General features: G+C 42.3%; 1 protein-coding gene across 1 annotated transcript in view; it reads right to left on the bottom strand.

Annotated features, from left to right (window-relative positions):
- The window catches only part of LRCH1 (leucine rich repeats and calponin homology domain containing 1), a 248329-nt gene that overhangs the window by 42715 nt on the left and 180053 nt on the right, over nucleotides 1–25561 (bottom strand). Inside the window, exons 15-16 of the mRNA XM_065402085.1 lie at nucleotides 11398–11445; nucleotides 10650–10722 (exon numbers count right to left, since the gene is read on the bottom strand). Coding sequence (XP_065258157.1) covers nucleotides 10650–10722; nucleotides 11398–11445 — 121 coding nt within the window. The remainder of the gene's footprint in view (nucleotides 1–10649; nucleotides 10723–11397; nucleotides 11446–25561) is intronic.

Genomic DNA, 25561 nt, shown 5'->3' with positions numbered 1-25561 from the left:
ATCAGCTCATGTGCCGCCTTCGGCACGCGTGCCATAGGTTGCCTACCCCTGAGATAAGCAATAAAAACCAGCCCATCCAAAGATCTGTAAAAAAAAAAAAAAATTTAAAGAGCAGCATAGCAAAGCAAAGCTCCCACATTTTCAAAATATACCAGGGGGATTTAGCCACATGGCTTTCATTAAACTCCATGGTTGTTCTGTGGATAAATTCATGTGAATCTTATTTAAAATCCAAGGATAACAGATCATAAGCTAGTTATCAAGTGCTCCCTATCAGATATCCACAACAGAACAAGACATATGAAGAAAAGGAAGATTGTGTTTTTAACAGTAAGTTAAAATGAAATACGGTATTCCTGTATCAGGCCAATTATTTGAATTGTTCCTAATGTTATAATAAAAAAATGAAAATACCTTACTACATTTATTAAGAATATCAGTTAAAAGTGTTAAGTAATTATTTACATTTCAAATTAGTAAACTTACTGTACAACTTAGACTAAACAATACTTAAAATTCTGGAAACTATTTAGATGTGTTGTATGTTCCCTATAATACCAAGGAAAATAGGTAAACACACACACACAACCAAATAAACATGCACCCCCCATCCACACTGAAACAGCAGACTTGAAAACTGTTGTCATCTCCATTCCAGTTTCAACAGCAGCAACACTTCAAAATGCTCTGTACAAAAGGAATCATGCCAACGGCCACTGTTGTATGTTTTGTGTTTGAGTCTGCATCTATCTTGGAAATTTTTATCATGGTCTTCAATCATTCTAGCCTTGTTTATCTTGCTTATGTGCTGTGCTGAACTGGCGTGCTCCCGCATGAGAGAGAAACTGAACTTTCTCCAGTCCCATATTGTAATGAGGATGTATTAGACAAGAACAGGAGAAGTTCTGAAAGGAAACACTGTTATGGGTAAGATTCGGTTTATTGTCTGTGTACTGTTATTCCGATGTAGAATGTAAGTCTTGTGAGAGAGGATACTCATGTTTGGTCTTTGTGGAACGACTCATCCGCTCTAGGTACTATTTCTGAATATGATCACTGTCTAGTTTGCTATAAATTACAAACCCTAAACACAGTGAGGTACCTCAAATTTATGCAGTTTTGTAAATAAATGTCCATGAATAGCAAACATCTGCTTATGGAAAGTAAACGTCAAAATTATTCATTCAGTTTGACTTATTCATAAGACATACGTTCTACCTATGGGAAACAGACAAAAACATATAGGAAATTCCTTCAAAGTGTAATAAATAAACAGGTTAGTCAATTTGGAAAACATACATAAGCAAAATAAATTAGCAAGTGAATAAGATATTCACTATAGAGTAGAAATATTGGAAGTAAAGTGTTCTAATTCAGGATGTTTCAACAATATGGAATATGCTAGTTATTCTGCATTATACATTTGTTCCACCAAGGGGGGGCCCACACCACACAAATGTGTGCCTCAGAAAAGAGTATTTCTTCAGATCAAAGTACAATAGTTCTCTATGTTAGTTTCAACATAGGCAAAAAATGGCAACAAGCCTCAAGAATCTAAGTTATTGTAACAGGGTCGCATTCAGCTCTTGCGAGTGCTCCCGGACGAGTGTGTGTGCGCCTGCACTCTCTCTCTCTATCTGGTGCATCTTTGGTGACTCAGCCCTCCGGCCGAGTCGCACACAGTCTGTCTGTGTGATGAAAGCAAAGCAAAACCCCTCCCGGGGCACAAGTCCAACAGGCGTCTCTCTCGGTTCCCTCTGTAATGTCTCCCACAAGTTGTCCCTGCTCAGGGATAGAGCAGTGCCCCAGGGCTCCTTCCCTGGTGACAAAGTCTTTGCCTTCTTAGGGACTTTCTGGCCACAACTCTCCAGCTGGGCCATTGCAGTTCAATTCCCACCTCTGGGGGCACCTCAACGTCCAGGCCACTTCATAGAATCATAGAATATCAGGGTTGGAAGGGACCTCAGGAGGTCATCTAGTCCAACCCCCTGCTCAAAGCAGGACCAATTCCCAACTAAATCATCCCAGCCAGGGCTTTGTCAAGCTGGGCCCTAAAAACCTCTAAGGAAGGAGATTCCACCATCTCCCTAGGTAACCCATTCCAGTGCTTCACCACCCTCCTAGTGAAAAAGTTTTTCCTAATATCCAACCTAAACCTCCCCAACTGCAACTTGAGACCATTACTCCTTGTTCTGTCATCAGGTACCACTGAGAACAGTCTAGATCAATCCTCTTTGGAACCCCCTTTCAGGTAGTTGAAAGCAGCTATCAAATCCCCCCTCATTCTTCTCTTCTGCAGACTAAACAATCCCAGTTCCCTCAGCCTCTCCTCATAAGTCATGTGCTCCAGCCCCCTAATCAGTTTTGTTGCCCTCCGCTGGATTCTTTCCAATTTTTCCACATCTTTCTTGTAGTATGGGGCCCAAAACTGGACACAGTACTCCAGATGAGGCCTCACCAATGTCGAATAGAGGGGAACGATCACGTCCCTCGATCTGCTGGCAATGCAGATTTGCTGACTTCCCCCAGCCCTGGACCCGGGCACGCCCACTACTCTGCTGCTCTAACTCCCCGGGCCACTTCCCCACAGCCCTGCACCATCTTCACCCTTACTTCAGGACCATGTCCTGATGAGAGTCCCCGCAACCAACTCAGGGTTCCTTTTCGCTCTCCCTGGCTTCTGGCAGCACTACTTCATCTGAGGTCCTGCAGCTCCCTGAGCCAGCCACACACCATCCATGCTCCTCCAGTTCTAGCAAGGAACTGAACTTGCTCTTACCCTGCAGTTCTTCTTATACTGACCTGCTGGGCCCTGATTGGCTGCTTCCCACACAGCCGCTCTAGGCAGCTCGGAAGACCTCTCTACTGCCCTTTTTTGGGGCAGGGTGTGACAGGGCCACAAGGCCTCCAGCAGGCGGCCTCAGGGTCTAGTCCACCCCATCACAGTTATGAAGAATGGTTAAGACAGTTAGCAAATTTCTTTTCCAATGAGAAAAATCTTTATAGGCTTTTGCTTGTTACTAGAATTCCTTTTATTCCTAAGAACCAGCAACTCTGATTTTCTTCAATAATATACCAACTGTCCATCCTTCTCATGCAAAGAAAGATCTGTTGGTAGATAATTCAGGTGTTTTTAAGTATTCCACATCTGTCAAGGTGGCCAGCTCTTTTTTTCATTTCCCACACTCTACCATGTGAACTATGGATGAGGACTTGTAATGATGGAATAGATTTCCCAATATTAGAAAGGACCAGGAAGCCTTGTCTGACATTATCTTCATGATCCATACTAACTGAGCTTGCAACTCTTAGAGAGTGAAAAAAAAAATGCTAACATGGTGCTAAAAATGCCAATATTTTAGTTTAAAAAGCTATCAGATCACCTTTTAGTGCTCCATCTCCATTTAAGTCAGAAGTGTAGGATTTCAAACTGTAAAGAATATTTGCTTACAGACTGCACTTAAAGATAGTTTTTCAACAATGTGCATAAATGGTACCACCAAATGTGTTCTTTTAAAAAACAAAAAAAGTCTTATTCTTTAGCCTCATTTCTTAAGTTTCAGTTTTATAAGCCAGCCAAGTGGGAGTACTTGGCTGATGGATGAATGGTCAGAACAGATTTCTTATAGCCAGTTTCAAAGGGCTCAGCATGCACAACAAATTATTCATATATGTCCCTTGTTTAGCAATCAGAAGAACACCTGCTACATCATGTTCAACTTTTTTTTTTTTTTTTTGGTGTGACAGCATTTTCATAAAAAAAATGTTGAATTGTATCATATGGGCACATCTTGTATAAGATACAGTTTTGAATGACCATCACGCTTTTGAATGTCTCAGAATGTGACAGCTTTCTGAATGGCCTTTTTTTTTTTTTAATAATGCCAGTGATGATTATTCTAATTTTTCATTTTCAAGGAAGACATGTAATATTAGATTTAATTAAACAGCAGACAAAACAAAAAATACTTTATGCTACCATTATGTAGAGCATTCAGTGCATTGGATCCATTATCAGACATGATATACAGTATTATAATGTCCTCAAGAGAAAAGCCAAATTAACATTTTCATGTTGTGTCCCAGGCTATGGGAGCTGCTTCAATCAAAAGCACTCAGACTCAACAGCTATATACATAGCTGTGAACTTTACTGATGTCTGCACTGCAGTGGATCCACTGTGTATTCCCCAAATCCTGTTCCAGCACACACCAGGTTCAGACTGAAATGTGGGAAGTATTCTCGGGTGGGGGACGGGAGGAGAGAGTATCTTCTTTGTGGTCAGAAATCTGGAAACTTCTTAGGAAATCACATTTAGTCTGCTCTTTGGTTAAAGAGATAAAAATTAAGAACTGTTCATTTTTGGTCAGTGGTTTGTTTGTTATGCATTGTGACAAATTTATCATATATGCTCTTGAATATTTCATAAATCTTAGGTACTCGCAAATGTGGAGAGATATTGTCGTCGTCTTAGCACACTGTGATGCTGCCTGAAAAAAACTCTCAATAACTTTCAGTATCTGAAAAATACAGCACCAAGTCCAGCACAAAAAATCTATGTAATTCTCTTATTCAGCTCAAGTGACACTGGAAAAATGCTTGCACAGCAGCTATTGTTTTCAAACAGTCCAAAGATTTTGGTTGGAAACAAACTAAAGCTAAAGGAAGACCAACTGACCTACCTATCTATCTTTTTTACTTTGATTTCACTCAGTGAAAACACTGCTTTATTCACTAAAATATTTCTAGCTCCCCCTTCACCTCTGTTTGAATCCCTTCTTCGGAGAAGGGGATGCTGATAAGAATGCTGTTCAGTTAAATGTCTTTTCGGTGTCCTAGCAGTGACATAATGATCAGATTTGGTTTTCCTGCATTTTCTGCTCATGGACTTCTTAGACTGCGTACTCAACATTCTTATTCACTAATTAACATGTACCATCTGAATCTTTTGGTTTCTAATCCATAAGTTTTATTACCCATTACAACAAGCATATGGCTGAATGTCCTACATCTTTAGCTGTGTAGGGAACATAGCCAAACATACAAATTATCTGAAAACATACAAATTAAATATGTACAGATCACCTACCATTGTCACTGTCCCCTTCAGATGGGATACTGTAGCTATAGCTGTCCCATGTTTGAGCCTGTGTAAGTTTGTTGAAGGAGATAGGAGGAAGAGTGAGGGGTGGGTCTGTTGCAGGGGAGTGAGAGCCAGTCCAGATACAGTAGCATACAGACCAGGAAAAACCACAGGGGTAGCAGCATTTCATATATGGTATGAAGATTGCATGGCAATGAAGAGGATGCCATTCAAATGAGATTAATATAAAATGTATAATTTTGGAAGAAAAGAATGAAAGACGGTGTACAGAATAAAAAGAATGAAAAATTAAATGTTAGTATTTGTAAATCATACATTATACGTGCAGTTAATGCTGTTAATCTTAACAAGATTACTACAACATAGCACTTTACATAATTATGTTTACAACCAACTCCTATGAAAAAAAAGTACCCATAGATTTCATACTGTAGGCTAAAGAAAGGAAACCCTGACTCTGTGAATTGATGGGTAAATTTATCATAAGTGCAGTTGCAGAAGTAAAAACATAAACCAAGTAGAAAAACATTAGGAAATAAACATGTTATATATTTCAGGTTTTCAGTGTTAGAAGAGCACTTTTTCCACAGAGTGGAATAAACACAGTTTAACAAAATTGTTAAGATTTTCCTGGGAAAGTTTTTATTTCAAGAATACCCATTTCTGTCCTGGATATACTACTAGTAGTTCATTGATCCTTTGGTTTTCCTTCCAACATGGAGAAAATCCCATGATCCTCCTGACTTTATTCTTTCCTTCTTCAGCTGTCATCTTCCAGCTCAAGCAGCACTATTTCTTCCCTCTCATTAACTTCCTCATCCACAATCCTAGCCACCTATTTGCCTACCTTTGATAACCCTACTAAAGTCCTCCCCTCTTCTGCACTCTTTTTCCTCTTTGCACAAGATCTTGCAGACTCTTTCAAAGAGAAGACTGGCAATGTATCCTCTCTCCTCAACACGGTCTTCCCTGCTACTACTTTTCTTCCTCCCTGTTTCTCCTCCTCCAGTTATCTATAACAAGGCTTCTCACCTGTGCTTCAAATCCCTCCACTAACCTCAGCAATCTCTTCCCTTTCCATCTCCAACCTACACTGTTGCATTCTCTCCCATCTTGATTACTAGATGTTCCTCCTCTCTAGCTTCCCCCAAACCCACACTACCCCCCCCCCCCCACCCTATGGTCCTTACAAATCATAGCTGCTAATGATCATCTTCTTTGTCCACCACTCTCACCACCTCATCCCCCTCTTTAAACCTTTTATTGGCTCCCTGTTTTCCACCATGTACAATTTAAGCCTGGGGCCCTGATCCTGAATGAGGTCTTTGGATGCTATTACAATCACTGCCATGTTGCCTTTTTGAATACCAAATTGTAATCCTAATTCAATTTAAATAGAGGAGTTGACAGTACCTCATAGAAATCTGGATTCATTATAAACATGAAAATTAGCATTTAGATTTTAAGAAGGCAATGATCTATACCAGTTCAATGAAAAGTTATTTTTTAAATATTAAAATGGAAAAAAGGCAAAAATAAATAAAGCCTCAGTAAAAAGCCTCACCCCACTCCAAATAAAGCTACAGGTACTGAAAGAAAAAGAATTCACCCTTTCTGGAATCTGACAGATTAACTAGAGTAGTTAAAAATAATACCGCAACCACCACCCTCTTTAAATCATTAGGTTTGGCTGCTCTTAGTGTTCTTTTCCTTAGAACTTGTCTGTTACAAACCTCAGTTCACTCTGCCTCTAGCTATTCCAAGCTCACTTATATCCTGTGGGATAAGGAGCCAGCTGCATCAATGAGTCAGCAAAACCTACCTAACACACTTCCAGTAGGATCAACACCTGCTAAAACAGTATGTGTCTGAAGCAATATTGCCAGCACTGTCAGTCTCATTTGTTAAAAATGATTCTCATGAGTTTCCAAAGTACACATATATCAGCCAATTCACTTCCTGGGAAGAAATTAAACGTAACAATAAATGAGAGGATGTAGAGTTACTATTTTTCTAACTAATGAGTAGGAGAAAAATAATTACTAATTGATTCTCAGTTACTCTTTGCAACTGACATAAAAAAAATGAGTTTCCAGCACATGTTCATGCAAACTAAATCTGCTTTAATGCACTAGGACTACCAAAATGAAGGGACTTGATAACAGATGTGTATTTCAGAGTTTTGTTTCAATTAAATAATTAACAGTCGAGTCTTCATTTCCTGTGGAATTTCTACTGCAAAAGGCCTTGTATCTTGATTTTTTTTTTCAGTACTTAATGTAGCTTTTGAGGACACAAGCATTGCTCCTCAGTTAGGCTTGCAAGCCACTCTGTTCAGTAAAAGTCATGAAAGAAAAACTAAGTAAAAATGGCACAAAAGTAGAAATGAATACTTCTGAATACTGCAAAGGGTATTAGATGGTGTGGGTACATCCAACCAAGTTCTGAGTAAAACTAAGGTTTTATAGTGAATGAGATGGCAAAAAGTTTATGAAATTCTCAAATTTATCTACAATAGCACCACTATTACTAACAGTGCTTTGAATTATTTGAAAATCAAGAGTAAATCATGAACTGTTCTGAGATATTCTTGCTCAGAGTATGAAAGTGTTTCCAAGCAGCAGAATTATTGTTAAAAGGAAATTCATATTACTTAGTTCTTTACAATATTCAGTCATGTTCTAATGTTTTTCCAATCACTAGTGTGAATTAGAGAGATCCACTCTTCAAAAGTATATACATAAGACAGACTAATTCAAAATGCACTGAGTTTCTCCTTTTAACTTCTGTATAGCAGTTTGACCCTTTTTTTAAAAAGGGTATACACCAAAAGGTCAAGATAGCATATTCATTACCTTCAAAAAACATTTTCTTTGGATACCTAATTAGGCATCATGTATGGATTTTTCCTCATGTTTTGGCGAGCCTTAAAATGTGGGTATAAAAATAACTTTTACCCATGAACACAGATCTAGTATGTGCTGACAGAGAAATCTAAGTAACTGTGGTTTATCCTCTGGAAGCAGGCTTTGTGTATGTACTTCAAAAAGCTGGAATCATTACCAGAAGTCTAGTACTCTGTTTATTTTTACCTTTCCTAGAGACATAAATCACTATGACACAGTGAAATAATATTAAATAGAAAGCAAAACATTAATTTTAAGTAGAATCAAATAGGAAAAATAAAATATGAACTCTGAAGGGCATGTTTAAATATATTTTGCTTGAAAGTCTGCCCCCTCATTTTTCCCCCTCTGGTATTTTCTTTTCTATCACATATCTTTCTTATTTCTGTTTTTGTTTTCCAGAGCAGGATTTATAAATTTTGGTTAGAATCATTTAAAACAAATCTTGCACTGTTATTAAAAAAAAAGCTATTAAACCTCAACTCTAAACTGAACTGAAATCTATAATACTAACTTTGCTGGTGCACACAGCATGTTTGGCTTCCAAGACCAGCTCTACAGCAATAAGGATGTAGGTAATTAAGAAGCAAACACTGTCTGGAAGGGTTTAGATTTGTACATTTGTACAAGCAAACACTGATTGGTGGAAGGGTTTGTACATTCTTTAAGAAGGAAAAAAAGCTTGAAAAGTACGATGGCATTACCTGCAGAAATTAGAGATGTGTCAAGTCAAAATACACACAAGGCAAATACACACAAGGTTCACCAATAGGGCAGGTATCTTCACAGCTACACTGTTTTCAGCTCTAGTGTGTGGGTAAACCACATTAAAGGAGTAGATTTAATGCCTTTATGAAGCACTTGCTTTTTGGGGGGAAATGGGATAGGTGAGGTGAGTAATTTCCAAGGTGTCAAATTTCATTTGTAATGTTTCATCACAGCACGCTGGGTTATAGCACATGATCAGCTAAGGGCACGTCTTCACTATGGGCTAAATCAGCGATCCAGCAGGCATCAATTTAGTGGGTCTGGTGAAGATTCTCTCCCATCGACATAGCATGATGTAGACACCACTGTAAATCAATCTAAGCTACGTTGACTTAAGTTATGTATCTTTACCTAAATAACAAGTGTAACTGAGGTCAGCTTACCTCATTAGCATAGACCAGGCCTCTCACACTAATGTTATATCATGGGAAAAGACATTGGGCCTGATTCTGATTTCACACCAGCATAATTCCATTGTTTTACTCTGTTGTAAATCAGGAGTAATTCAGTTGAAACTCATGAAATGACACTTGCAAAACCGGTGTGCGCAAGATCAGACCTATTAAGTAAAGCACTATGCAATAATGACTTTCAGGTGGTCTGTTCAATATTATATGAAAAACAACAGAGACATAAGGGCTAAATTACTTAACATATATACAAAATAAGAGGTCCTTTTTTTTTTTTTACATACTGAGTAGTCAGGAGTGGAGGGCATTGATATGTTGGCATATATTTAAAATTAATTGAAGCAGTAAGGATACACAGGAATGCTTGTACTTTTCAATTTGTAAAGCCTTTAAGCCTTGGTTCTGAACAAATCTAAAACCTTTGGGTATCCTGGTTAAATTGCATACCTTTCCCATAATCTCAACTGAACGGTGAATTTAAATGCTCTCAATAATGACACCGTTTTGGTTCAACAACATTTTCTTTGTTTCATTATCACTTTTTTTGGTTTTAATAAATTCTAAGGGTACAATTTCTTATAATTCATTCAAATATGAAAATGTGCTGCTGTTGCTGAGATATTTCATTACGAAAGCTACAAGCTTGTAGTGGTTTACCGGCATTCGATTAAAGGTATTAGTGGTGAAAGAAAGAAACCACAATTACATTTTTAGGAAGGTGAAATATATTTAAAAAAATCTAAGCCATGATATACTTCAAAGACAACGTGAGATGACTTCTAATATTGCATATTTCAGCAAACAAAAGATAAAAACAATGTCATTCTACATCTGATCCCATTTTAAAAAGAGATTATTAATTCTTAATACCCTAGCAATTAAAATTGGTTTATATGAACACACTAATTAAAATGTCAATGATTATGCATTTAGCACATCACAAATTCATTCTACTACAGACTGCAGTTATGTTAACACCTAATTTGATATTTATACATACTCCTATGGAAAAACTCATGAATATATTTTCAGAACAATGCACAATAATTACCCAAATAAACCTTGTTATCATATACATTTATTTATTCACAGCTTTAAAATGTATCTCTATATGTCAACCAGGTGAGCATAGGATTTAAATTGGTGCATCAGGCAGATATATGGCGTTTTTATATATGGAAAAAAATGAGGGATGAAAACTGATCCATATAAAATGTGCTGAAAAGTTAGTACTTCTACTGTACTTTTTTTCAGTGTTTTGGGGACAGTGTTTTCGCCTCCTTTCTTACTAAATATATATCTATTGTAAGTGAACAGTCACCACCAGTAAGCACAGGCTTAAGAAACTAAAAAGAGACTTGCTGATTCCTGTTGGATGGGGATAAGATATAAGAAAACAAAAGTCCTTGAGTTTGCTGGAGAAGAAGCCCTATTGTAATTTATTCTTTCTCACAATCTTACCTGATCGTGGCTTCAGGCCAAAAGGAGCTGTGTTGTTTGTAGTAGGAGATTGTGTGGGAGTTTTTTCCTTACTCTGTGTGTTTCAAGATAGATATGAGTAAGAAACTGTACATCTCAGCACAATTGTTTACACAAAATATAGAGGTTCAATCATGCAGCATTACAATTATTTCCCCCAAATTGTTAACATTATAGGCTCAAATCCTGTAATCCTAATTCACTCTTTATTCCATCAAATCTCCTGGTGACCACAAAGGGGATTCTGACTAAGTAAGAACTGAGGGTTTGTCCCACTGTTCTAACTTCATCTGATTATTTTTCAGTTTTCTTTCACATCATCACTTTAATATTTCACATGAACAATAATTCATCACTATAGTGCAGGATTTTAGAATGAATAAGAAAAAACGCTCCTTCCTTACATACATTCTGTTCTTCCATTGCATCAACACCCTTCCTTGCCTAACTGCTTTGTCTACTGTATTGTGAAATTCTGCGGAAGGAAAACCAGCACAAATCCAAGCAACAAAAACCAGAAAAGGGGATGTTACTTAGACACCTCATAGCATCTTTCTACCTCCCCCTGGACCTTGAACTGGGTCTGCAGATCTATGCAGGAGGAAAGGAAGGAGTACAGCAATGGGTGGAAGAATATGGGGGATAAACACTGTACCCTTCTGTACCATGGAGAGCTAAGACTGGAAAGATAGTACAGTACAGACACACACAAATACCAGTAGTATCTCACCTCATTGTGAGAACTGCATCCTCCTATATTCCAGACAATCAGATCATTCTGCATGTTTGAATAGAAATAAAGTGGTTCAGTAAGTAAATTTATCATACATTAAAGAGCATTTTGTTCACAAGTAGGTTTACATTGCCATAGAGAGAGATTTAGGGAACCTATGCCATCCTACCCACACTTTCATCAAGGAGAATTAGAGTGAATAGGTACTTAAAGTAAAAACTACAGTACAATCCTAAACTAATAGGAATCATATTTAGCATTTATATAATACTTTTCTTCTTCAAAGACTAGTTAACCTTTCAGTGAAACAATTCTTTTTCTTGAAGAACACACGTACACATTTCTATTCTTAAACGAGCTAGTGACAGTCTCATTAAAACAGAGGAAACTTTGAGTTTATTACATTTTCCTCATTTAGAACAGAAATAAAAGTAATTTGTAGACTTTTAAAAATAATCTAGCACTACGTAAGTTGGTGGTTATATTTGATTCACAAGTTATAACATTTTAATACAGAGTTCATGGTTCATGGTCAATATTTCAGGGTGTTCTATGGAGTTCATAATTTAAACAAGCACCAAACAAAACTATTTTAATATAGATTTAAAGATTTACCAGGAGACCGTTCTACAATAATGGTACAACTTATCTTTTGCCACTTCTTTAAACATAATCAGACTGACAATGTATGTTGCATATTTCACAACATGACTTACAAATACTAACATTGTATCATTTATATGTAAGCCAGTGGGCAGATACACCAGCTATGGAAGGTAAAACAAAGGCCAAACCACAGTTCAATGCAACACCTTTTTCTCAGGGCCAGCTTTAGTATTGCAAAAAAGTTTTGGAACAAACATAAAGCAATGCAGAACACTTGGTCCCAACCACTAAGACTGCTTCCACCTTTCAGCAAGCTGGGATGGGAGAAGACACACCCTTCCTCCCTGCATAGCCTTTCCTCTGTACCTCCGAGTCCTCTTGTCAAGTCTTCATGAAAGGACTTCCCTCAGGGTTTTAATCAACCCTTATCTTCTCTAGACTGAATAAGAGCATTCTAAGTCAGTAGACCCCTCTTCATGTGTCCTGCCTGGAGACGACAGCTTTCAACAACCCCCCGGCTAAAGGGGTCTATGTCCTTGTAACAGACATCCTGGCATTACCTGCTCAAAGGCCAGATCTGGTACAGTACAGAATAATCATGCTATATCAAAAAAGTCACTTTCATAACATTGATATGTTGTGACACACGCTCTGTTAATATCACTAACACCGTCAGAAGTTTGAATCTGTACACAACACTACTGATATCAAGAACTTTCAGCAGCATACTGATCCTAGATTCACAAAAGGGCTGAAGCGTTACGACGCTCAGAATTGCAACGCCTAACTTCTACGCGCCTAGAAAATCAGAGAAACAATGAAGGGATGGACAATGCTGGGGTTCGTTCCCTAGCCTCCCTGTATAATGAATGAGGACAGATAGGCGGCTAAGAATGGGATACACTAAACCAGCATGCTAGGTGGGAAGCTCCATAAACTAGCCGACAGGAAATGCTGACAAGAGGTGCATCCTACGCTCCGTTCCCCTCAGGAGTTTGTCGCCTAAGTCCAGGCTATAGGGAGGCAGGTCTCTCTGCTAGCAATCCATAGACAGGAACCCGTCTCTTGGAGTCAGGGAGCTTAGGTGCCTAAGGCCTGGTCTACACTACGAGTTTAGGTTGACTTTAGCCGCGTTAAATTGAATTAAGCCTGGACACGTTCACACGACGAAGCCCTTTCTTTCGACTTAAAGGGCCCTTTAAACCGGTTTCTTTACTCCACCTCCGACGAGGGGATTAGCGATAAAATCGGCCTTAGGGGGTCGGAATTGGGGTAGTGTGGACGGAATTCGACGTTATTGGCCTCCGGGAGCTATCCCACAGTGCTTCATTGTGACCGCTCTGGACAGCACTCTCAACTCAGATGCACTGGCCAGGTAGACAGGAAAAGCCCCGCGAACGTTTGAATTTCATTTCCTGTTTGCTCAGCGAGGAGAGCACAGGTGACCATGCAGAGCTCATCAGCACAGGTAACCATGATGGAGTCCCAGGATCGCAAAAGAGCTCCAGCATGGACAGAACGGGAGGTACGGGATCTGCTCGCCATATGGGGAGACGAATCACTGCTGGCTGAACTCCGAAGCAGTAAACGAAATGGCAAAATATTAGAAAAGGTCTCCAAGGCCATGAAGGACAGAGGCCATAACAGGGACGCACAGCAGTGCCGCGTGAAAATTAAGGAGCTAAGGCAAGCCTACCACAAAGCCAGAGAAGCAAATGCAAGGTCCGGTGCAGAGCTGCAAACATGCCGCTTCTACGCGGAGCTGCATGCCATTCTAGGGGGTGCAGCCACCACTACCCCAACCGTGTGCTATGACTCCCTCACTGGAGAAACACACAGGGAAGCGGGTTCGGGGTACGAGGAAGATGATGATGGAGAAAATGTAAATAGCTCACAGCCGCAAGGAAGCGGAGAAACCAGTTTCCCCAACAGCCAGGATATGTTTATCACCCTGGACCTGGAACCAGTAACCCCCGAACTCACCCAAGGCGTGCTCCCAGACCCTGAGGGCACACAGGGGACCTCTGGTGAGTGTACCTTTGTAAATATTACACATGGTTTAAAAGCAAGCGTGTTTAATGATTAATGATTAATTTGCCCTGGCAATCGCGGCCAGTACAGCTACTGGAAAAGTCTGTTCACGTGTATGGGGATGGAGCGGAAATCCTCCAGGGACATCTCCAGAAAACTCTCCTGGATGTACTCCCAAAGCCTTTGCAAAAGGTTTCTGGGGAGGGCTGCCTTATCCCGTCCGCCATGGTAGGACACTTTACCACGCCAGGCCAGTAGCACGTAGTCTGGAATCATTGCATAACAAAGCATGGCAGCGTATGGTCCCGGTGTTTGCTGGCATGCAGACGACATCCATTCCTTATCGCTCTTTGTTATCCTCAGGAGAGTGATATCATTCACAGTCACCTGGTTGAAATGGGGCAATTTTATTAATGGGACATTCAGAGGTGCCCGTTCCTGCTCTGCTGAACAGAAATATTCCCCGCTGTTAGCCACGCGGTGGGGGGGGAGGGGTGAAGTGATCATCCCAGAGAATTGGGTGTGTGGGGGAGGAGAGTTAGTTGGGTTTGTGCTGCATGTTAACCCTGAAACCGCAGCCCCTCCTTTTACATTGCAAACCCATTTTAAATGGCCAACCCAACGGGTGCTTGGTATGGGAAATGAGAGCACTACTGTTTGAAACCATTCCCACATGTTAAGAAGGTTAAAAAAGCCAAAAGACTGTGTCTTACCATGGCTGCCTGCAAGCTGAAATCTGTGGCCTGGCACTGCGTGAGTGATCTCTCACACCAAACCGGCAGGCCCTCAATATAAGAGGAAAAATGCGACCTTGTAACGAAAGCACATGTGCTGTGTAATGTGAACAGCAAAATTTAACGTGAAAGAGTGTACCCATTGTTCTCTAAAATGTGTCTTTTTTAACCACCTCTCCCTTCTCCTCCACCAGCTGCAAATGTTTCTCCTTCACAGAGGCTAGTGAAGATTAGAAAGAGAAAACGTAGGACGCGTGATGACATGTTCACAGAGCTACAGATGTCCTCCCACGCTGACAGAGCACAGCAGAATGCGTGGAGGCAGTCAATGTCAGACTACAGAAAAGCACAGTATGAACGAGAGGAGAGGTGGCGGGCTGAATCGCGGGATGAACAGAGCAAGTTGCGGGCTGAAGATGATAGGTGGCGTCAGCTTGCAGACAGAAGGCAAGAGTCGATGCTCCGGCTGCTGGAGCATCAAACTGATATGCTCCAGCGTATGGTTGAGCTGCAGGAAAGGCAGCAGGAGCAGAGACCGCCGCTACAGCCCCTGTGTAACCAACAGCCCTCCTCCCCAAGTTCCATAGCCTCCTCACCCAGACAGCCAAGAACACGGTGGGGGGGCCTCCGGCCACCCAGTCACTCCACCCCAGATGATTGCCCTAGCATCAGAAGGCTGGCCTTCAATAAGAGTTAAAGTTTTAAACTGCAGTGTGTCCTTTTCCTTCCCTCCTCCCCCACCCATCCCGGGCTACCTTTGCAATTATCCCCCTAGTTGTGTGATGAATTAATAAAGAATGCATGAATGTGAAGTAACAATGACTTTATTGCCTCTGCAAGCGGTGCTCGAAGGGGGGAGGAGAGGGTGGGGTGGTTGGCTTACAGGGAAGTAGAGTGAACCGGGTGGGGGGGGGGCGGAGGGTTCATCAAGGAGAAACAAACAGAAGTTTCACACCGTAGCCTGGCCAGTCACAAAACTCGTTTTCAAAGCTTCTCTGATGCGCACCACGCCCTGCTGTGCTCCTCTAACCGCCCTTGTGTCTGGCTGCGCGTAATCAGCGGCCAGGCGATTTGCCTCAACCTCCCACCCCGCCATAAATGTCTCCCCCTTACTCTCACAGATATTGTGGAGTGCACAGCAAGCAGCAATAACAATGGGGATATTCTTTTTGCTAAGGTCTGAGCGAGTCAGTAAGCTGCGCCAGCGCGCTTTTAAACGTCCAAATGCACATTCCACCACCATTCGGCACTTGCTCAGCCTGTAGTTGAACAGGTCCTGACTCCTGTCCAGGCTGCCTGTGTACGGCTTCATGAGCCATGGCATTAAGGGGTAGGCTGGGTCCCCAAGGATCACGATAGGCATTTCAACATCCCCAACGGTTAGTTTCTGGTCCGGGAAGAAAGTCCCTTCCTCCAGCTTTCGAAACAGAGCAGAGTGCCTGAAGACGCGAGCATCATATACCTTTCCTGGCCATCCCACGTTGATGTTGGTGAAACGTCCCTTGTGATCCACCAGGGCTTGCAGCAGCATTGAAAAGTACCCCTTGCGGTTTATGTACTCGGTGGCTTGGTGCTCCGGTGACAAGATAGGGATATGGGTTCCGTCTATGGCCCCACCACAGTTTGGGAATCCCATTGCAGCAAAGCCATCCACTATGGCCTGCACGTTTCCCAGAGTCACTACCCTTGATATCACCAGGTCTTTGATTGCCCTGGCAACTTGGATCACAGCAGCCCCCACAGTAGATTTGCCCACTCCAAATTGATTCCCGACTGACCGGTAGCTGTCTGGCGTTGCAAGCTTCCACAGGGCTATCACCACTCGCTTCTCAACTGTGAGGGCTGCTCTCATCCTGGTATTCTGGCGCTTCAGGGCAGGGGAAAGCAAGTCACAAAGTTCCATGAAAGTGCCCTTACGCATGCGAAAGTTTCGCAGCCACTGGGAATCGTCCCACACCTGCAGCACGATGCGGTCCCACCAGTCTGTGCTTGTTTCCCGGGCCCAGAATCGGCGTTCCACGGCATGAACCTGCCCCAGTAACACCATGATTTCCACATTGCTGGGGCCTGTGCCTTGTGAGAGGTCTAGGTCCATGTCAATTTCCTCATCACTCTCATCGCCGTGCTGCAATCGCCTCCTCGGCTGGTCCTGGTTTAGCTTTGGCATGTTCTGGCTCTGCATATACTCCAGGACAATGCGCGTGGTGTTCATAGTGCTCATAATTGCCGCGGTGATCTGAGCGGGCTCCATGATCCCAGTGCTAGCTATGGCGTCTGGTCTGAAAAAAGGCGCGAAACTAGTATCTGACGGACCAGGGGAAGGAGGGAGGGAGGGAGGGAGGGGCAAGTGACGACATGGCGTACAGGTACAGGGAATTAAAATCAAGAAAGGTGGCTGTGCATCAGGGAGAAACACAAACAACTGTCACACAGAATGGCCCCCCCCCAAAGACTGAACTCAAAAGCCTGGGTTTAGCAGGCCGTTGATTTGACGGAGGGAGGGGGAAGCAAATGAATACAGAACAAATCTATTTTTTACATCTTAAGACGACGGTGCAGCATGACTGATAGCCCTCGGCATCTTCTGGGTGCTTGGCAGCAAATACTGGGCGCTTGGCAGTTCCTCTATGATGACGATGGCCTTCAGGCCTATTGCACGATCTGCTGCTCAGGGAAGACTCTGCTAATGTGCGATGATCCAACTTGTAATAGGTAACTACGACTGATAGCCATCATCGTCATTGTGAAGGCAGCAGAATATGACTGGGGGGATGGGGGACTGGGGGACATACGGAGTTCCAGCCACTGCTGTACGATGACGACGGTTACCAGTCGTAATACACCATCTACTGCCAAAAGGCAAAAGGCAAGGAGCTGGTGCAATGCAGCCCCACGGCTGCCAGCACCCAGATCACCGATGAAGGCTACCAGTCATGCTGCACCGTCTACCGCCAAAAGGCAGTTAGCTGCTGCTGCTGTGTAGCAATGCAGTCCCACGTCTGCCGGCACCCAGATGACATATGGTGACGGTGAGCTGAGCTGAGCGGGCTCCATGCTTGCCGTGATATGTTGTCTGCACAGGTAACCCAGGTAAAAAGGCGCGAATCTATTGTCTGCCGTTGCTCTGACGGAGGGGGAGGGGCCTGACGACATGTACCCAGAACCCCCCGCGACACTGTTTTGCATCATTCGGGCATTGGGATCTCAACCCAGAATTCCAATGGGCGGCGGAGACTGCGGGAACTGTGGGATAGCTACCCATAGTGCAATGCTCCGGAAGTCGACGCTAGCCTCGGTACTGTGGACGCGGTCCGCCGACTAGAGCACTTAGAGCATTTTATGTGGGGACACACACAATCGGCTGTATACAACCGATTTCTATAAAACCGGCTTCTATTAATTCGACCTAATTTCATAGTGTAGACATACCCTAAGTCATTTCTTCTGCAAATGAGTTAGATGTCTTGTTTACTTCACACAAAACAGCTAGAGAAGGCAGAGGAGGAGCTGGTGGTGCCCACCTAACTTCTAGCCCAGTGGTTATAGCACTCACCTGGCATGTGGGAGACCCAGGGTCCAATATCCTGCTCCAATCAGTATTTAATTAATCCAAAGCAGAACAGCTTCAACAGGAGAGATTGAGGGAGCCCCACAGAAAAATATCCCATAGACCAGTGGACAGAACACTCTCCTGAGAAATGTAGGAGACCCTTGTTCAAATCCTCTCTCCCCCTCTACCTGAGGGGGGAACTGAACCCAGGTCTCCCACATCCCACGCAAGTGCTGACAGCACTGGGCTAAAAGTTAGAAGATGGGCAGGAGCACCACCTTCTCCAGTGGCCTGATTTTGAATGGGGCCTGACCCAGTAGGTGGTCTCTGAGCACATCTACTGGATCAAGCCCCACAGTGAGACAGGTACTCCTCTGCCTTTCATCCCCCAGTTCATGGATCACACCGGGGCTTAAGCATGAGAAAGGCATCCCAATGCCCAGAGTGAATGACAGTGCATATGCCGAGAGGCAGAAACACCGGCAGCTATGGAACTTTTACAGTGAAAATGTAGGAGTTTTTGAATGAGTTTAGCTCACTACAGAGTTAGGTGCCAGCCAAGCAGTGGTTTTGAAGATCACAGTGAAGCCTAAAATTGGGACTTAGGCACCTATGGACTGTGGTTTAGATGACTAAATATCTTTGCAGATCTGGGCCCAAGTGCCTCCAACTCCTATTTGACTTAACTGATATTTGAGGGAACTCAGGACTTTCCAAGAAGTGAATAGCAACTTCCAGAATCAGCTCTATATAAGTATTCAGAGGAAGTCAAGATCCTTAAAAATCCATTGAAATTTTCATTGTTTAGTAAAGTAGAAAACCAAAATATATTTAGATTCTAAGCTAGTATTATGTGCACTCTTAATAACGCACTCAGAATAGGTTTCAAAATGGTATTATATGTGAGATAGAGCTTAGTGACCCCAAGGACTAAGAATATTAAGTTAAGTCAAGCGATTAAAAAAATTAATCGTGATCAATCACGTTAAACAATAATAGAATACCATTTATTTAAATATTTTGGATGTTTTCCACATTTTCAAATATATTGATTTCAATTTCAACACAGAATACAAAGTATACAGTGCTCACTTTATTTTTATTATAAATATTTGCACTGTAAAAATAAAAAATAGTATTTTTCAATTCGCTTAATACAAGTACTGTAGAGCAATCTCTTTATTATGAAAGCTGAACTTCCAAATGTAGAATTATGCACACAAAAATAACTGCATTCAAAAATTTAAAAATGTCAAACTTTAGAGCATACAAGTCCACTCAGTCTTACTTCTTGTTCAGCCAATCGCTCAGACAAACAAGTTTGTTTACATGTGCAGGACACAATGCTGCCCACTTATTTACAATGTCACCTGAAAGTAAAAACACGCGTTCGCATGGCACTGTTGTAGCGCTGCAAGATATTTACGTGCCAGATGCGCTAAAGATTCATATGTTCCTTCATGCGTCAACAACCATACCAGACGACATGCGTCCATGCGGATTATGGGTTCTGCTCAATAATGATCCAAAACAGTGCAGACCAATGCATGTTCATTTTCATCATCTGAGTCAAATGCCACCAGCAAAAAGGTTGATTTTCTTTTTTGGTGGTTCGAGTTCTGTAGTTTCTGCATGGGGGTGTAGCTCTTTTAACACTTCCGAAAACATGCTCCACACCCTGTCCCTCTCAGATTTTGGAAGGCACTTCAGACTCTTAAACTTTGGGTCAAGTGCTGTAGCTATGTTTAGAAATCTCACATTAGTTCCTTCTTTGCATTTTGTCAAATCTGCAGTGAAAGTGTTCTTAAAACAAACAACATACTGGGTCATCATCCGAGACTGCTATAACTTCAAATATATGGCAGAATGCGGGTAAAACACAGAGCAAGAGACATAGAATTCTCCCCCGAGTAGTTCAGTCACACATTTTATTAACGCATTATTTTTTTAATGAGCGTCATCCGCATGGAAGCATGTCCTCTGGAATGATGGCCAAAGCATGAAGGGGCATACAAATGTTTAGCATATCGCAGGTAAATATTTGCAGTGAAAGTGTTCTTAAAACAAACAACATACTGGGTCATCATCCGAGACTGCTATAACTTCAAATATATGGCAGAATGCGGGTAAAACACAGAGCAAGAGACATAGAATTCTCCCCCAAGTAGTTCAGTCACACATTTTATTAACGCATTATTTTTTTAACGAGCGTCATCCGCATGGAAGCATGTCCTCTGGAATGGTGGCCAAAGCATGAAGGGGCATACAAATGTTTAGCATATCGCAGGTAAATACCTTGCAATGCTGGCTACAACAGGGCCATGTGAACGCCTGTTCTCACTTTTAGGTGACATTGTAAATAAGAAGCAAGCAGCATTATCTCCCATAAATGTAAACAAACTTGTTTGTCTTAGCGATTGGCTGAACAAGAAGTAGGACTGAGTGGACTTGCAGGCTCTGAAGTTTTACATTGTTTTGTTTTTGAGTGCAGTTATGTAACCAAAAAAATCTATATTTGTAAGTTGTACTTCCACAATAAAGAGTTCACACTACAGTACTTGTATGAGGGGAACTGAAAAATCATATTTTACCATTTTTACAGTGCAAATATTTGTAATAAAAATAATATAAAGTGAACATTGTACACTTGTATTCTGTGTTGTAATTGAAATCAATATATTTGAAAATGTAGAAAAACATCCAAAATATTTAATAAATTTCAATTTAATAAAATTCTATTGTTTAACAGTGCGATTAAAACTGCGAGTAATCGCGATTAATTTTTTTAATCGTGATTACTTTTTTTGAGTTAATCATGTGAGTTAACTGCGATTAATCGACAGCCCTGGTGGAAACATGCATAAAGTTGTGATATTGAATTCCTTTAAAATATATCTTCAGCAAAAAGCACAAAGACATTTGGAGAAATATGAAGTAATTAAGACCTCACAATAATAGATATTGGTAAAGAATAGGTAAGGAAATACTTTGAAAAGAAACAGTTACTAATCTTTTTCTGTAACTGTTGTTCTTTGAGATGTATTGCCCATGTCCATTCCCACCGTAGGCTGTGAGCGCACCTCATGCACAGCTGTTGGAAACATTTTCCTCAGCAGTACCTGTCAGGGTGGTGTGAGTGCCCTCTACTGCTTGTGCCACTGCATGCAGGTATAAAAAGCAGAGCCATCCCTAAATCCCTTCAGTTCCTTCCTACCAGATAGAATCTGATAGAAAGGGGAAGGAGGGAGGGTCATGGAATGGACATGTGCAACACATACTAAAGAAGAAGAATTACAGAAAAAGGTTAGCAACCATATGTTCTGGATGATCACTCAAGCTTCACTTATCCCTTTCCTAGATCCCAGGGACTGGTATGCTGCCCTCAACTTAAAAGATGCTGATTTTCACATGGCAATTCACCAGAGCCACCAAAAACTCCTCAGTTTCATGGTCAGCCATTTCCACTACCAATTCACAGTGGCCTGTAAACAGCTCCAGAAGTTCACATATTCCCTTACCTAGAAGACTGGCTAGAAAGAGGCTGGTCCAGGTCTCAGGTACGGTCCAGCGAGGTCACTACACAGTCCACCTTCGACACACTGGGGCTCCTAATGACTATGGAGAAATCTACTCTGACTTGTACAGAGGAAAGAACTTATTGGGGCAGACCTGGACTCTACAGAGGCCAACGCTTTCCTGCCAGGGTTGAGATTCCAAACAATGTAAGGTCATTGCTCTAGATCTAAAGGCGCATCTTGCCAATACAGTATGAACTGCCTGTGAGTCACCGACAATGGAATGGACTTGTGCAATCACTCAAAGAAGAATAATAATATTATTTTCTGTAGGAACTTGTTTAGCTGTCTTAGATCTAAGGTAGGCCTGAGATCCCCTTTTACTTTCAGGATTAGGAAGTATCAGGAATAAAATCCCTTCCCCATGAGAAACATGGGAACTTCCTGTATGGCCACCACAAGAAGGGGAGACTGGACTTCCTGAACTAGCGCATTCTTGTGAGAATGGTCCCTGAAGAGGGACGGGAATGTGGGGTGGGGAGGAGGGATAGAAAGCATTGAAGGGTATATCCCAGTCCACCGTGCTTAGGACATACTGATCCGTAGTGATGCAGGATCAAGCACTTAGGAAATGGGACAGTCAGTTGGCAAATAGTGGGGTGGAGAAAGCTGGTACCTTCGGGGGTGGTAGACTGCTCTTGACAAATGGGTCAAAATGTTTGTTTAGAGGGCCCAGCTTGCCTAGATGAATAAGTAGCTGCAGAAGAGTAGGGAGGAGGAGGACGCCTCTTGTAACTTCTACCCCTCTTTCTGGAGAGGACCTGGATACAAGGCATGAAAGGCAGAAACAGTTGCTGTGGGCAGACTGGCTTTCTTTTTGTCGCTGGCATATAAATCCCCAGAGATCTAAGGGTCGCCCTTCAAGCCTCACGACTACGTAGCCTCTCTTTCTTCTTTTTGGAAAAGAGTGAAGAGCCTTGAAACAGGAGGTCTTCGATGGTTTGTTGAACCTCTGGGGGAAGACCTGATGACTGCAGCCAAGAGGAGCACCACGCAGTGATGGCAAAAGCCATAGCTTGAGTTGCAGAGTCCATCACATAGACTTGCCTGCAAGGCTGTTCTGGCAACTAACTTGCCCTCCTCCACCATCGCAGTGACCTCTTGTTTTACCTCATCCGGAAGCATGTCCTTAAATTTCAAGACATTATCACACAGTCTAAATTTGTATCAACCCATCAGAGCCTGCTGGTTTGCAATTCTAATCTGTAAATCTCCTGTGGAATAAAGCTTCCATCTAACAAAGGTCCAATTTCTTTGCTTCTTTCCCTTTCAGTGTCAAGGCCTGATGTCCCTGCTTCTCTTTTTTGTTAGCACCAGAGACCACTGGGGAGCCTGGAGGAGGATGGTTATAAAAATGATCGAAACCCTGCAAAGCAATGTAATATTTTCTCTCTACCGTTTTTTGCAGTGGGAGGCAGGCAAGATGGGGTCTGCCAAAATGCCCTGACAGGCTCCAGAATAGCCTCATTAATAGGCAGTGCTACCCTAGAGGGACCCCCCCCCCCCCAGGCCAAAATGTCCACCAGCCTGTGTAACTTTTCCTGTACCTTTTCCAGTTGGATTTCCAGAGCTGCAACCACTCTCCTCAACAAGTCCTGATGAGCTCTATACTCATCAGGAGGGGGAGATGCAGACTCCGATCACCACAGCAGGCAACAAAGAAGAGCAGGCCAAGGGTTGTTGAGGTGGATCCTCTTCCAATTCCTCCACAGGGGAACTCAGAGCATGAACGATCCAGGGGGTGGGCAGATGGTGACCCTGTTGTAGATGCTCTTGACACCTAGCCAAAGTAGATGGGTGGGAAGGGAATGGAGAACCCTAAATTGTGGAGGGAAGCCCCAAGTATTCCAAAAGGGCCACTGATATGGAAGTGGGGCCCATTTATGTCTGATCATTAGAGTTTTTGTACATTCCAAAGATCAAAGTAGCCTAAAATTAATAGAACAGATACTATTTACATAAAAGAGAGTAGAACTTGCAAATGCAAAGACAGCAGTTCCAACAACCATCACTGGCAGTAGGAAAGAACTAGGGGGGTGGGGTCGGAGGCTGCTCTGCCCTTTATACCTGCTCTCAGTGGCATGAGGCAGCAAACGGTACTCATGCAGCCCTGACAGGTATTGCTGAGGGGAAAATCTCCTACAACTGTGCATGAGTAAGGCTGCGAATCTTTCACGGAGGTCACGGAAAGTCATGGATTCCGTGACTTTCCGGGACCTCCATGACTTCCGCAGCTGCAGTGGCTGACCCCAGGGCCGCCCTGCTGGGGTGGCTCTGGGTCCAGCCGCATTGTCCACTGCTCTGGCAGCCCCAGGCAACTGATCCGGGGCATTGCCCCAGGACAGTGGTCCGAGAGCAGCAGCAGCGCCCCAGGCCACCCTCAGGCCTGGTGGCTGCCCCCCTGCCCGGCATGGTGGCGGTGAGGCCCCGGTCCGCCCCCCGCCTTCCCGCCCCCGGAGCAGCAGCGGCAGGGCCCAGGCCGCCCCCAGGAGCAGCAGAGTCCACTGGAGCACCGCGCCTCCCTCCCCCCCCCCCCACCTTACACCCCCCCCGTCCCCCCGCCCCAAGCAGGTAAAATTTAGTTAGGGATATTTTTACTAAAAGTCCGGACAGGTCACCGGCTGTGACATTTTGGTTATTGCCCATGTCCTGTCCATAACTTTTACTAACAATACCCGTGACTAAATCGTAGCCTTACACATGAGGCACGCACACACCCTACAGTGGAATGGACATGTGCAATCACGTGAAGAAGAAATTCAAGATACACAATTAGAGACTCCGGATACACAGAAGATATTACAGGTATTTGCAAATTAATTGTATGTGGAATGATATATAACTATGTTCTCTGTCTTGTTGCAAGGACACTGTCAAAATCAAGGTTCAAGATATTAAATATCAACAAAAATTAAAAACAATTTTCAGACATCTTAAATTTTGATGACTACAACACACACAAAACCAAGATATCTTGAAGATTAATAATTACTTCAACATGTAAATAGTTTTTTTCTGTAATATTAAACTTTTGTGTTTTAAAAACACTATTGTTTACAATAGCCTAAGAACATATATATCTTGAAGAAATATTTTTTCAACTTCATTGAAGGGCCAAATCCTGCTAGTGTTGTGTCCTTTCTTTTCCTACAAGATTAAAGTCACTGTATTTTGCAAAATCTCCTTTATAAATGTCTCCCGTTATGCTGAATTTCAATATACGAGTTCCTCTCCCCCAGGAGCTAATTCTTATTTATTTCTATTCTAGAGCCAAATCCTTAGAAAGATGAATAGCAATGCTCCCAAAGGATCCGTGTTGAGACCAGTGAGGGTCAATATATTCATAAATGGTCTGGACAAAGAGGGTGAACAGTGAGGTGGCAAATTTGCAGATGATACAAAATTACTCAAAATAGTTAAGTCCAAAGCTGACTGAAGAGTTACAAAGCGATCTCATTGAACTACGTCACTGGGTGATAAAATGGCAGATAAAATTGAATGTTGATAAATGCAAAGTAATGCACATTGGAATATATAATCCCAACTATACATACAAAATCATGGGGTCTAAATTAGCTGTTACCACTCAAAAAAAAGATCTTGAAATCATCGTGGTTAGTTCTCTGAAAACTGCTCAATGTGCAGAGGCAGTCAAAAAAGCGAAA

The sequence above is a fragment of the Emys orbicularis genome, chromosome 1 (assembly GCF_028017835.1).
Source record: "Emys orbicularis isolate rEmyOrb1 chromosome 1, rEmyOrb1.hap1, whole genome shotgun sequence".
NCBI classification, from domain to species: domain Eukaryota; kingdom Metazoa; phylum Chordata; order Testudines; family Emydidae; genus Emys; species Emys orbicularis.
Note: the sequence above shows the minus strand (reverse complement) of the source record. Positions and strands in the feature narration are given on the sequence as shown.